This window comes from Lissotriton vulgaris, chromosome 3_2 (genome assembly GCF_964263255.1).
Source record: "Lissotriton vulgaris chromosome 3_2, aLisVul1.2, whole genome shotgun sequence".
NCBI lineage: Eukaryota > Metazoa > Chordata > Amphibia > Caudata > Salamandridae > Lissotriton > Lissotriton vulgaris.
Genome location: NC_141690.1, coordinates 26,191,461 through 26,206,891, shown reverse-complemented (window position 1 = coordinate 26,206,891; position 15,431 = coordinate 26,191,461). Strand labels below are relative to the sequence as shown.

Sequence of the window (15,431 nt, the reverse complement as noted above, 5' to 3'; positions counted from 1 at the left end):
TGCCTTCCTGTTGTCAGTGGGTTGGTGCCTGGTTTAGGTAGTCACGTCAAACCGATGTTCCTTGCTGGTAGTCTGTGGGAGTTGTGGGGTTCAAGTTGGCCTTTGAGCAGGGTCAGGGTTCATTCATGTTGCTACGTGCTCTGGCTTTTTTCTGGTGAATATTTTCTGTGTTTTTTATGGTGCATTGTCCCGCCTGACGCGTGGGATTTGCAGGCCTGTGGCTGATTTTCACTACTTTTTCTACCACCTTTAACCTCATTGCATGTTTTTTAGCATTCGCGTATCGCATTTTAGCAGCGTGGCTTTGATTTTCACACGGACATTTGCCTCATTAGGTGGTGTCTATTGCATGTTACCGCCTTGTTGTGAATTCCACGTTGACATTGGGTTATTTTCCTGCGATAAGCTGCGATGTTGAAGTACAAGTTACTTACCTCCGGTAACGATGTATCTGGTAGAGACGTTTCTAGCTGCAGATTCCTTCCCGTAGAATTATCCCCAGGCGTGAGACTGGATCCAGAAAACTTTTTACCACAACATCACTGCGCGCCGGGGGATGGCATTACGTGACTGCGCCCAAGCGGCATCCGCATAGGTGACGTCAGCGAGGTCACATAAGCCCCTCCCCGGCGCGCCTACGTCAGTTTTCTTCTGAGAACTTTTCCCCGCCACAATGCAGAGCCAGCAGAGAACCGTGGAAGGATGGAAACAGTGTGCGAAAAAGAAAAATTGAAAAGAAATGGTGATGAAGAACACCAAAAGGAGTAGTGCCAATATGGCAGCACCCAAAAGCAGGGAAAGGAGAAAGAAGAGAGCACAGCCCTGAGAAGCTACCCTGCAGTCATGAAAACAGTACCCCCCTTAAGACAAGGAACAGATGCAAAATGTCATGACAACATGTAGTGGAACTGCAACCCCCACCAAGACCCAAGAAGGGAAACCAGTTCCAAGACAAACAGGGAATGACAGACCTCCAAGGCAACCCCAGCGCAGAGTGGGACCATCCCCCCAAGGGAGCCAGGGCAGGGCACGGCCAAATGACCCAAGCCCAGAGGGTAGCAGAGGAGCCAGGACCTTCAGAAACAAGAGGGAGGGAAAGGAAGGACAAAGGAAGGCCATCCTCAATCCTGGAACAACCAGAGCAGACGAACCCAGGAGTACCTATAGATTCAACCTCAACAGTGCCAATGCAGAGGAAGGAACAAAAAGCAAGACAACAGCTCATGAAAGAGCAAAAGAATGCACGCACGCATCAAGGAATCCACCGGGAGGCGAGTGCAGAAGGGCAAGCCAAAAGGTCCTCGCAGAACGGGGAGGAAGGGCGGGCTGAGAAGGAATCTGCGGATAGAATAATCTCTACCAGATACATCGTTACCGGAGGTAAGTAACTCGTACATCTGATAGAGACTACTAGCTGCAGATTCCTTCCCGTAGAATAGATACCCTAGCCATACCCACGGGGAACGAGGGCCTACAGAAGGACCCCACCAGCCTGGACATAACAGAAAGGCCCACAGGGAGCTAGTGCAATGGACATGGCGAAGAGCCCTGTCCTCCCAGGCAAGTGGGGGACCCCCACAAGCAGAACACCACTGACCCCAAGAGGGATGTAGGAAGAAGAAAGGATTTGAAGAAGCCCGTTCACTTGCAACAGAGGAACCAAAGGCAAGGGGAGGGAGGCCGAAGCACCCAACGCCCCTACAAGGCAACAGAGCTTCCATCCAATGCCAGGACAAAGAAGAGGAAGAAGAAAGCCTATAGGGCACAAGGAAAGAAGGGAAAAGAAAGCTAGCCCACCATAGACGGAGGGCAACAGACCCGACAAAGCGGCACCAGCAGTAATAAACCACCAGAAGAAGGAAGAACAGCCCAGAGCCCCAGGAGGACCGGGCAGGCGATGCCAGCCAAAGGGAGAAACACAGAATCATCCCAGCCTCCAGAACAGGAGCAGGAAGGCGAGGAAGTGCCCGGACACACTACTAGGAGGAGTCCGCGCACACAACCTAAAGAAGCATCTGTAACATACATAAACGCCATGGAGAGCAGGGGGCCGAAGGTAACTGGGAGAAGTCACACAAGAGTTGTTTTGCTTCAGAAATGTATGTAGCAAGTATCTGATCCAAGCATCTAAAATACAATATTATTCCAGCTGAAAATAATACTTTCTGTTTGATATTATTCTCCTGGTACCACCATTTAGGTGAACTAAACAAGCACCTGGTTGCACTACCATAGTTGTTACAAATACCAACTTCTGTTATTAATGTTTCTAAAATCTACTCAAAACTGAAGAGATGCCAATAACAAATGGTTGCAACATACAATATAAATTCTAATAAATATATAGAAAAATAACACATTGTTGTTTCACACTTACCACTGGTTCTTTTCAGAAAGAGCTGTCAACCCCCAGCTGATTTAAATAAAGGAATATGTCAAAATATTATTACAATTGGAAAAAAACAATTGTTCACTCACAGTCCAATTGCTCTACTTTGAGGAACCACAACAGTTATAGTTAGATACCTTTATTCAGAAGCAAGTGTGCATTCTAAAAAGAGAAATTCATAGGGCCCGTGCATCCCACAAACAATAACTGAAGGAGGAATTGTTGTTGCACTCAGGCAGACTCACTTTAACATTCTATAAAGATCAAAAAAGATCATGAAATATAGGTAAGATTTGATTAAAATGAATGTGATTCTCACTTTTAGGCACCCAACTCTTCACTACAAGAAGTGATGTGATATGAAAGACTGAAAGTACATTAATTGACTGGTTTCTCACACACAATGACAATAAATGCTGAATCTGGCCTCCTTAGTGCAACCACATGTATTAATTCAAAACTTCAAATGATCATTTTTATTATTCACATTCATAAATCTATCTTGATCGTTGTTGGATGATAGTCATACCAATATATGCGTTCACGCCATAGTAATATAGCTACAAAAATCTAGTGTATAAAAGTTATAACAGACTACCTCTATACTACTGTAAAATTATTCACATTCTGAAATATTCTTAAACAATGGGAACTGAAAAAACCTTGTACGATATTCAAAGATTATGCAATGTTTTAAAGATATGTTTTTATATACCTAAATAAAGGAATTATTATTATTATTATTATGCAATGTTTGTTAGAATAACCATCATAATATCAACTATACAATCTAGTCCTACAAACAACATGAAATAAAATACACTGTGCAACATGTAAACAAGGGGCATTTGTATAAAACTAATTTTAACTATGTAAACCTGCTAGTAACCATCTGAATCAGCAAGAATAGTACACAACTGCATAATATATCCATTTCGAATCAGACTACTGCAAGGGTAGAGCATCAGTATACTTGTTTATGAGGCAATTCTTGAATAATGGGAACAATCACTTCCTAAAGAAAGGAAAGCATAAAATACAAAATAGTTTCTCTCCTACAGAGATAAAGTCACAGGCGGCTTTGCTAGACTCTGCTTTATTCCATTTGGGCACATAATCTCGCATTGGTAAAGTACCAAATCTAAATTATATTTATAGATAACTGTTTTTTATGAGAAGATATCTAATCATCAATGAGGTATGCCTAAAGCCTAGATGACTTTTACACATTTAATATGCCAAAGTATCTCAAAGAAGATCCCAATCGTATGAGCATTAATAGGTGCAGGATTATTCCAGATTGCACAAGTCCTAGTACCAAAGATTTTCTTAAAATGCACCTGCCGCCATTTTTAGTTTCTACATAAACAGAAACTCAGACATTAGCTCTGAGATAAATGTATGCCCCACACAGAATGCAGACAAGCCTAATAAAATAGAGGACAATTTGAGGAAACCAAGATCAAGGCTCAAAGTCAACACAGGTGTACCAAAAACCCTACCAAACTCAAGCTATTTTTGATTTTCATTCATTCATAGCATTTATATGGTTCCACAGATCTATACTCTAGATTGTTTCCACCATCAAATTCAATCTATTACCTTATAGTACCATACCTAATGCCAAATATCCAATTCTTTCTTTGCAATGCAGATGTGGAGTTTTGTCTTTATCAACAAGCAGCCTTAGAGCTATGATTAGTGCAGGTAATCTGTTGTCAAAATGAATGCCCACGTGGTCAAAGTTGGTCACATATTCTAACAATAGTTTATTGATGGAAAATTATCACTCAACGGAACTACTAGCTTCCTAATAAAACCTTTGATTTTGGAAACATTGATGATCAACAGTTTCAAGATGCAATAATTGCCAAAACCTTTAATTTGTTGGTGATGCACAACTTTGTCAACAAGAGCAATAACAATGTTGTCTGCAAACAATATTTTTGTTTTGTCATTGCATATCTTAGGCTATTGTGGCTTAATTCTTTAAAGTAATATGCCACATCTGTGACATTTCTGCCCATCATCTATTTCTCGCTACAGTTTTGTTTCAATAAGCGCAAGATATTTCTTAGGCCATGGCAGCTTTTTTAGTCTAGTCATTGTAATGGCGAGTGATGAATATAATATCTTTTATTAAATATCTTTTATTAAAAAATGTATAGTGCCGCCTGTAAAAACGAATAAAAAATGTGAAAGGACATTAAGATATTAAAAAATATGCATTTACACCCTAATGTCAGAGTAATAATGAGCATGCTCTCAGAGATCCTCACTAAAAGCTGATCCTTACACAGTACTGATATCGAGAAACCATTAGTCTGTCCCCAGATCCCTTAGTCTGCCCCCAGATGCCTCCTACATTCCCAAATAGGCTATCATCCTGTTTAAGTCATTCCTCGTAGACTTTTGCTAGACTAGCTGGTCCTAGTGGACTATAGGGCACGTTCCAACACCCCAGTAAATCCTAAAACAACCCTCGTTGCACATTAAAGGACCATCAGCCAACCCACAGAGCTCACAATCAGACACAAATAGCAGTCTTTTAGAAAAAGGAATCCAGATGCCAGACACCCATTGCTGGGTCTAGACACTCCCCCTTAGCAGGTACATGTAAACACACCCTAGAGATCCAGTCCTCAATCTCACAAAACTGCTGTTGTCTTTGATGACTGAGGAGCCATGGTGCCCTCCTCTCTCCCTCGCAAACCTCCCTACTAAAGCTACTCCACCAAATACAGAGAAATATTTCTAACTTTAACAAAATATTTAAAGTGCAGTTGTACCTTATAGTTGACTTGTTTTTTTTCTTGACACCGAGATAGAATGTTGATGCACTAACAGACAGGAATTTCTCTGGCTTGCTATTCTGAAAATGAAGTTAAAGAATGTTACCAAATATATTCACCATGATCTTCTCACAAGACAGCATAATATTGTATATAATTCAGCAAAACGTTTACAGCAATAAACTAAGACACTATCTTTGTCACAACAGAAATGTATTTTTTTTATGCAAGTAGGGAGAAGTCGAACTCACGTAGACAATCTGAGTTATCCGCCTTGACATACCTGACCCCATTTGTAAATGGTCTCCTAATTACTTCATTGGAATTGTGTATGCCAAGATCCAGCCCCACTTAGCAGATGTTTTAGTCAGGTTTTATGTTGCATTATGCTTAGCAACCCAAAAAAAGATTACTCACTGTGTTCGAACAAAACAGTTTGGGAAAACGTTAACAAGATTATTCCTTACAGTGTAGAGCACATGGAGGCACAGGCTATGAGGTTTGGACGAAGAACATTCTGCTGCTGCCACAGCAGGTCCTCAGGATGAGGCAGGCAGAGCAAAGGGCAGGCTTAAGGCACCACAGATCAGAGTACCAAGCTCTCTGAGCATAGTTTGAAGCTTTCAAGAGCAGCCAAGCCAGTCTCTCCTTACCTTCTTTAGAACTCAGGGATGCATTGGCAGGGAAGGAAATGCATAAAGGAGACTAGAGTCCTATAAAAGGTGGAACATATCTCCCAGTGAGATTTGAAAGAGAAACTTCAGGGAGCAACACTGAACGCTCTTGTAGGTGATGAAAAGATACTCTAGGAATCCACCACTAGCCAAACAGACCTTGAACCACTTCCTAATGCAGACTCCACTTGTGGTTTGCCGGGTGGCATCTGCCATCCTGATGCTTAGGAAGGCTACTATGTGACATTCCGCTAGGTTAATAACTTGAATGCCCAGTCATCTCTAGAGTCTCAAAATGCACAACTTCTCTCTTCCCTGCATGTTGTATTCCCACATGGCAGTCATATTGACCGTCAAAAACTGTACATGCTTGCCCTTGATGGAGAACTAAATGCAGCAAGAGCCTGCAGATACCATATAGCTTAAGGAGTTTGATATGGTGCCTCTGCTCCACTGGAAACCAGAGGCCTCTGATCTTCATCTCATAGAGGTGACTACCCTTCTCCACAGATGGTGCATCCACTACTACACCACCAACACCTCTGAATGGGGAATGGAAAACAAACCGCTGCATGTCAAGTGGCATCGTACAGCCACCACTGAATATCCTGTCTTCTCTTTCAAATAGTGGGTGCTACCTGAGAGGAATCTCGCCCCTTATCATCTGCATATGACCACCAGACGTGAAATCAGATGACCTCGGCGGGAGCCCCGGCAGGTGATGATGAAAAGGAGGAAAATTTCCCTTGCTTGTAGCCATAACTTCTGCTACCACCTTGTCCCTACGATTCAGCAACAGGCTGTTGGAGTCTTATCAAAGGTCGGGGGGTTGTTTCTGGTGATAGGTGAAACCTTGAGAGTAGCCTGGAAATTTCTTGAACTGCTGGAGAAACTGGTGAGCCAGTAACAATAAGCCTAGAGAGCGAGTTGCATGGCTATGTTTAAAATGCTCCAAGATTGAGTCTTCTTTTCCGTTACAAGCAATCTGTAAAGGGGCTCAGAGAACAGTCAACCTAGTCTGTTGAGTCAAATCGGCCCATTAAATGTACTTAGTTGCGACCTGTCAATTGTGAACCATCAGAGTGAAAGATTTCCGAAACTCCCAGGGTACAGCGCTGCAGTGTACAAAAAAGTGACAAGTGTAATTCTTGAACCAATCTCAACCACTGGTAATTCCTCAGGCCACACCCCGTTATTTCGCACACCATTCCACCTCAGTTTGGACTGAGCCATATACACATCAGTCTTGACAATATTCCAACCCAAGACTGGTTTTGCCCTGATTGGGGCTCTTCAGTCGGGTGTACCTTATACCTTAGAGAAACACTTTGAAGTACACATAAAGCCATTGAGTTTGGACCCAGCCGTTCGCAAATGGCTGGGTCATAAGTAACACGGGTTTCAAAACACAAAGTGGGGCTAAGCATGGGTACCTGCGCACTGCAAAGAGTCACGTTGAGGGCTTCAATAGTCAGTTTGGAAGTGCTCCAGTATGTGGACATTTGTGGTGATGGTGTACTCACTTGTGCAGGTTTTGGAGGGGAGTTGTGAGCATCCTTCATTAGCGACAGCCAGACATAATGCATGGTGTCTTTCCGCAGTTTCTGAATCTATAGGAATATGAATGTATATACAACATTACTCTTGCAGGTGACCAAGATTTTTTACAATAGCTCTTTCCTGCTTCTCTCCTGTGGCTCACTAGTAGGCAACCACCTAGTAGCCATATGGTAATTATGCCCTCAAAATACAGGGTTGGGACAATACGTGATTTCTAATTACATATCCCTTCCATGCTGTCTGTTCTTCCGTTTTATTTCTTTTAATGTACAGGAACGGTGCACTTCAGGGTGGAATGTGGTCCTCAAACCTTGGCGAAATTCCCAGGAAGTAAAAGTAGCAATGAAACATGTTGGCCATTCCGCTTGGATATATGATGTTACAACGCGTACTGTTACAACGCATACCGTTACAACGCGGATTTTACAACGCGAATACTATTACAACGCATGTTTTTACAACGAGTACTATTACAACGCAAAATAGTACTTCAATAGGAAAAATACCATTACAACGCAACATATAACAACGTATACCATTACAACGCATATATATATAAAAAATTCTTTGTAAAATAAAACCTGGCACGGGATGCAGGGAAAATAGGGGTTTTGGGTGGGTAAGTGTATTAAAAAACGGCATGAAAAACTACCATATTATCCCGATTAGCAATTAATTATTTATTAAATAATTACTCGAGTATTTTTAAAAATAATATATAAATATATATTTATTATTTCCTTTGTAAAATAAAACCTGGCACGGGATGCAGGGAAAATAGGGGTTTTGGGTGGGTAAGTGTATTAAAAAACGGCATGAATAACTACCATATTATTACGATTACCAATTAATTATTTATTAAATTATTACTCGAGTATTTAAATTAATTATTTATTAAATTATTACTCGAGTATTTTTAAAAATAATATATAAATATATATTTATTATTTCCTTTGTAAAATAAAACCTGGCACGGGATGCAGGGAAAATAGGGGTTTTGGGTGGGTAAGTGTATTAATTATTTATTAAATTATTACTCGAGTATTAAAATTAATACTCGAGTACTTACATTAATACTTCGATTTGTAACAATGATAACATTTTACTTAATTCCTTTCTTATAAACTAAAATGTACACTTTTTTATTAGTATACACGATATGCAACTTTTCGGATTAAACAAACAGATATATAGGATTCATGGACGCCATTTTGAAAAGGTATCACAATATTTAGTCCTACTATTATTTCAATGAATTATTACGAGAACACAATAGCCAAAATGGATGCCAAAACGGCAAACATAACGGTATATAAACTACTTATAATTGATTTTTAAATTATATGTTCTCAGAGAAATAAATGTAAAATTAAAAACGATTTCCAGCGCATATTTTTACAAATAATTTTGTGATACTACACCAAACTTATAAATAGTAGGGAGACACCATTTTGAAATTAGTTGATCCTCAACTACCCGAGAGAGCAGACGTGAAATCTCATTGTGTGACCTTTTCACCCTGTCATCCCAGTTAAAGTTACTGATCTACATAATAGAACGATTACCAACGATTTACAAGTAAGTAACGTTTACTGAAAACGTTAACTGAATAAATATTAGTCATTTTATATAAATATATACTAAAATAATATGAACTATATTTCTTATTTCAAATGTAATTAAATATAGGGAAAATATTACTGGGAATAAATAAAGATAAACGAAAAATAATTACATATCTTAAAAATACGTCCAATGTAAATTAACACATAAAATTAAATTATATTATTTTCTGAGGAAAACGTCATTTTAATAGAATAGAATAGCAATAATATATTCTTTATTTATTATATTTCTCTTAGAATTCACTTCAGAACGGTTAAAAACGAGAGACCAAAATATATCATTTATTTTGGAAACCGACCCGTTTTTGAAAGTTAAAATAAGGTACATCATCATTATTCAATAAATACATTTAGTATTTATTATATGTAAAAGGTCGCATTACGAATAAACTTTACATATTTTTTCTGACAGAGATATTACTTCTAAATTATATCTCGATTCATAGCTGGCCCCAAAAACATTTTCGACATCGTTTTAAAAGGTAATAAACATATTTTATTGTCAAACTAAACACTGCAATTTAAATTCCAAAAATAAATCTGTTAACACGGAATAAAATAATAATTTTTTTTTTATATTTCAGATAAAAACACCAATCTAAGAAAAAAATAAAACCAACTGCAAGTGCAAGAACCCATTTCTGCAAATCAAACATCCAAACCGAAAAGTAAGTGAAAAACAGTTTTCGAAATACATATATGAATAAAGCATAAACACTAAAGAATGCTAGATAGTGTAAAAGTACAGATACATATACCAACTCTAGATAAGTGCAGCGATGAAAAAAGTGTAGGATAGTGTACAAGTGTAAATTACTATTCCAACTCCTGGTAAGTGTTGCAGTAGAGAAAGTGCAGCATAGTCTAGAGAAGTAAATTACTATCCCAAAACATGAAAAATACAGAAGTAGAAAAAGTGCAGGATAGTCTAGAGATGTACATTACTATTCCAACTCCATATAAGTGCAACAATAGGGAAAGTGCTGGATAGTTAAGAAACATTTAAAATACTATTCCAACTCCTAGTAAGTGGTGCAGTAGAGAAAGTGCAGGATAGTCTAGAGGTGTAAATTACTATTCCCACTCCAGGTTAGTGCAACAGTAGGGAAAGTGCTGGATACTTTTGAAACATATTAAAAAATAATCTTACTCCAGGTAAGTGCTGCTGTAGGGAAAGTGCAGGATAGTCTAAAGGTGTAATTTACTATCTCCAATCCATATAAGTGCAGCAATATAGAAAATACTGTATAATCCACAGGAGTAAATTGCGATTCCGACTCTGAGTAAGTGCTGCAGTAGGGAAAGTGCAGAGAAAGTGCTAAAGTATGCCTTATTTCTATATGTCTCGAATGTAAAAAACATTTAAACTGTAACGATTTAAAAAGTCACTCTCCTCACAAATTATAACTGACACATTTTTTCCATACATTTCTTTTTAAAGCACTATACCCCACAAGAACTTGAAAAACACCAAATTAAACCAACTGCAAGTGCAAGAACTCATTTCTGCAAATCAAACAGCCAAATCGAAAAGTAAGTGAAAAACAGTTTTCATTATACATATAACAATAAAGCATAAACACTAAAGAATGCTAAATAGTGTAAAGGTACAGATATATATTTCAACTCCAGGTAGGTGCAGCAATTGAAAAAGTGTAGGATAGTGTGCAAGTGTAAATAGCTATTCAAACTCCCGGTAAGTGCTGCACTAGAGAAAGTGCAGCATAATCTAGAGGTGTAAAATACTATTCCAACTCCTGGTAAGTGCTGCAGTAGGGAAAGTGCTGGATAGTCTAGAGATATAAATTACTATTCCAACTCCAGGTAAGTGCAACAGTAGGGAAAGTGCTGGATAGTTAAGAAACATTTAAAATACTATTCCAACTCCTAGTAAGTGCTGCAGTAGAGAAAGTGCAGGATAGTCTAGAGGTGTAAATTACTATTCCAACTCCAGCTAAGTGCAACAGTAGTGAAAGTGCTGGATAGTTAAAACACATTTAAAATACTATTCCAACTCCTGTTAAGTGCTGCAGTAGGGAAAATGCAGGATAGTCTAGAGGTGTAAATTACTATTCCAACTCCAGGTAAGTGCAACAGTAGGGAAAGTGCTGGATAGTTAAGAAACATTTAAAATACTATTTCGAATCCTATTAAGTGCTGCAGTAGGGAAAGTGCAGGATAGTCTTGAGGTGTAAATTACTATTCCAACTCCAGGTAAGTGCAACAGTAGGGAAAGTGCTGGATAGTTAAGAAACATTTAAAATACTATTCCAACTCCTGTTAAGTGCTGCAGTAGGGAAAGTGCAGGATAGTCTAGAGGTGTAAATTACTATTCCAACTCCAGCTAAGTGCAACAGTAGGGAAAGTGCTGGATAGTTAAGAAACATTTAAAATACTATTCCAACTCCTGTTAAGTGCTGCAGTAGGGAAAGTGCAGGATAGTCTTGAGGTGTAAATTACTATTCCAACTCCAGGTAAGTGCAACAGTAGGGAAAGTGCTGGATAGTTAAGAAACATTTAAAATACTATTCCAACTCCTGTTAAGGGCTGCAGTAGGGAAAGTGCAGGATAGTCTTGAAGTGTAAATTAGTATTCCAACTCCAGGTAAGTGCAACAGTAGGGAAAGTGCTGGATAGTTAAGAAACATTTAAAATACTATTCCAACTCCTGTTAAGTGCTGCAGTAGGGAAAGTGCAGGATAGTCTAGAGGTGTAAATTACTATTCCAACTCCAGCTAAGTGCAACAGTAGTGAAAGTGCTGGATAGTTAAAACACATTTAAAATACTATTCCAACTCCTGTTAAGTGCTGCAGTAGGGAAAATGCAGGATAGTCTAGAGGTGTAAATTACTATTCCAACTCCAGGTAAGTGCAACAGTAGGGAAAGTGCTGGATAGTTAAGAAACATTTAAAATACTATTTCGAATCCTATTAAGTGCTGCAGTAGGGAAAGTGCAGGATAGTCTTGAGGTGTAAATTACTATTCCAACTCCAGGTAAGTGCAACAGTAGGGAAAGTGCTGGATAGTTAAGAAACATTTAAAATACTATTCCAACTCCTGTTAAGTGCTGCAGTAGGGAAAGTGCAGGATAGTCTAGAGGTGTAAATTACTATTCCAACTCCAGCTAAGTGCAACAGTAGGGAAAGTGCTGGATAGTTAAGAAACATTTAAAATACTATTCCAACTCCTGTTAAGTGCTGCAGTAGGGAAAGTGCAGGATAGTCTTGAGGTGTAAATTACTATTCCAACTCCAGGTAAGTGCAACAGTAGGGAAAGTGCTGGATAGTTAAGAAACATTTAAAATACTATTCCAACTCCTGTTAAGGGCTGCAGTAGGGAAAGTGCAGGATAGTCTTGAAGTGTAAATTAGTATTCCAACTCCAGGTAAGTGCAACAGTAGGGAAAGTGCTGGATAGTTAAGAAACATTTAAAATACTATTCCAACTCCTGTTAAGTGCTGCAGTAGGGAAAGTGCAGGATAGTCTTGAGGTGTAAATTACTATTCCAACTCCAGGTAAGTGCAACAGTAGGGAAAGTGCTGGATAGTCAAGAAACATTTAAAATACTATTCCAACTCCTGTTAAGTGCTGCAGTAGGGAAAGTGCAGGATAGTCTTGAAGTGTAAATTACTATTCCAACACCAGGTAAGTGCAACAGTAGGGAAAGTGCTGGATAGTTAAGAAACATTTAAAATACTATTCCAACTCCTGTTAAGTGCTGCAGTAGGGAAAGTGCAGGATAGTCTTGAGGTGTAAATTACTATTCCAACTCCAGGTAAGTGCAACAATAGGGAAAGTGCTGGATAGTTAAGAAACATTTAAAATACTATTCCAACTCCTGTTAAGTGCTGCAGTAGGGAAAGTGCAGGATAGTCTTGAGGTGTAAATTACTATTCCAACTCCAGGTAAGTGCAACAGTAGGGAAAGTGCTGGATAGTTAAGAAACATTTAAAATACTATTCCAACTCCTGTTAAGTGCTGCAGTAGGGAAAGTGCAGGATAGTCTTGAGGTGTAAATTACTATTCCAACTCCAGGTAAGTGCAGCAGTAGGGAAAGTGCTGGATAGTTAAGAAACATTTAAAATACTATTCCAACTCCTGTTAAGTGCTGCAGTAGGGAAAGTGCAGGATAGTCTTGAGGTGTAAATTACTATTCCAACTCCAGATAAGTGCTACAGTAGGGAAAGTGCAAGATAGACTAAAGGTGTAAATTAATAGTTTACAGGTGTGAATTACCACATGTAGAAAGTGCAGGATAATCTAGAAGTTTAATTTACTATTGCAACTGAATGTAAATGCAGCCGTAAGTACAGTGCTGGATAATATAGAAATAAACGATTATCTTACTAATGCAAAATGAAAACTGAATACAAATCTTAATGTTTTATTTTTATATTCAAAATTTTTTTTAAATGTTTCTTTCTTTTCAGAAAATGTCTACACAACCACCTGCTAAATATATTGCTTCCAGGAAAGGAAAACATTTACTGAATCATGCAGGTTACATTTATTGTAAGGATAGGTTAAGTAATCCACGGATTCATTGGAGATGCGTGCAATACCATACAACTCGTTGCAGCGGCAGAACGGTTACGGTCAATGATATTATTGTAAGAACAACTGACCATAACCACTCTGCCTCTGCAATGGAAGTTGACGTTAGAGAAACTGTAAACGAAATGAAAGCTATTGCAAGCACCTCCAATGAATCCACCGGATCTATTTTGAGACAGGTTGCACAACATGTCCCTACTCATGTTGCTAGTAATATTCCAAACATTCATAATTTGTGTAGAATTATACAACGTCAAAAGCAGGCAAGTAATACTCAAGTAAACACACCACATACCTTTTCTGATATCAATATTCCTCCTGAACTTACTATTTCTTTTTCTAATGAACCTTTCCTCCTACATGATAACGAAAACCCTCTTAAGCGCATATTAATTTTTAATACTCCACACAACCTTGTTAAGCTTGAAACAAGTGAAATTTGGATGATGGATGGGACGTTTAAAAGCACGCCCCATCCATTCACCCAAATTTATACTATTCATGCAAAAATTAATAATAGTGTAATACCCCTAGTATATAGTTTGCTGCCTAATAAGACTTCAGCAACTTACACAGAATTTTTAACTGTGATTAAATCAAAAACAAGCCAAAGTCCTAGGAAAATAATTATCGATTTTGAATTGAGCATGATCAATGTGATCACCAAAATGTACACGGATACCCAAATTCAAGGGTGTTTTTTCCACTTTTCCCAGGCATTCTGGCGTAAATTACAGAAAACACCCTTAGTTACTGAATACCCAACAGACAGCAAACTACAAGTCGAATTAAAAAAATTAACAGCTCTTTGTTTTGTCCCTCCCGAAAGTGTAGACGAGTACTACACTGCCATTACAGAATCAGATTATTATTTAACAAACGAAGATAAATTGGCACCCATTTTAAATTATATGGAAGACACATGGATTGGACACCTAGGCAGATCGGGTCGCAGGAGGAAGCCACGTTTCCATGTGGAGTGGTGGAACTGTTATTCGAGTTGCCTACAGGGAGAGGCAAAAACAAATAATGCCATTGAGGGATGGCATAACTCCTTCAATCATTTAATTGGTAAACTCCACCCTAATTTCTATTCATTTCTTGAAACTTTGAAGAAGGAGCAAAGTTTTCAAGAAATTAGACTTTCCCAAACTCTCACAGGTAGTCTAAACTCACGGATTACTCAAAGAACTAAGGAAATGTCTGAACGACTATTGGCACTATTACAACAATTTTCGTTGTGTGTGGCTCTAGATTACCTTGAGAATCTTGCTAACATCCTTTCTTTCTAAGCTATTATTGACATTACTTTCCTGCTTTTACCCAAATTAACTATTTTTCTAATTTAAATTGGCAAAAACATTTTTTCTAAAACATTTTTTTAAATTTAATGTTGGGTCACCTTTTTTTCCTTTTAATTAATTTTTTATCAAACTTTTTTGAATAAATCCCTTACATGATTGTTTTTTTTTTAATTTTGAAAAAAATAAACTTTTTGAAAATTAGCAGAAAAAATATTCCCAACATTCATTGTCTAACTGCATTATTAAATACTAGGAAATTACTTTGCAAATGAAATAAATGCATTTTCAATAATTTTCTAAACTCATCTTTCAAAACCACACCATAAAATTAATGATTAAAGTATATATGTAATCAAAATATTGATATTTCCATGTTTCTAAAATAAGTGCAAATTCCTAAAACAATTGACATAACAATAAATAATTCATATATGAATTTACGTTATTTTCTTCAAAAAGTGAAAAACAATCTGGCCTTGTCATTTCAAAAATTCAATGTAACCTCATTTTCTAAATACAAATTTATCAACTCCT

The 15,431-nt window shown here is 37.9% G+C and overlaps 1 protein-coding gene across 1 annotated transcript in view; it reads right to left on the bottom strand.

Moving 5' to 3' along the window:
* Positions 1-2,373: 2,373 nt before the first annotated feature.
* ARAP2 (ArfGAP with RhoGAP domain, ankyrin repeat and PH domain 2) overlaps positions 2,374-15,431 on the bottom strand; it is a 1,270,949-nt gene continuing 1,257,891 nt past the window's right edge. The window contains exons 29-30 of the mRNA XM_086964430.1: positions 5,179-5,261; positions 2,374-2,413 (exon numbers count right to left, since the gene is read on the bottom strand). Of these exons, the coding sequence (XP_086820556.1) occupies positions 2,374-2,413; positions 5,179-5,261 (123 nt within the window). The remainder of the gene's footprint in view (positions 2,414-5,178; positions 5,262-15,431) is intronic.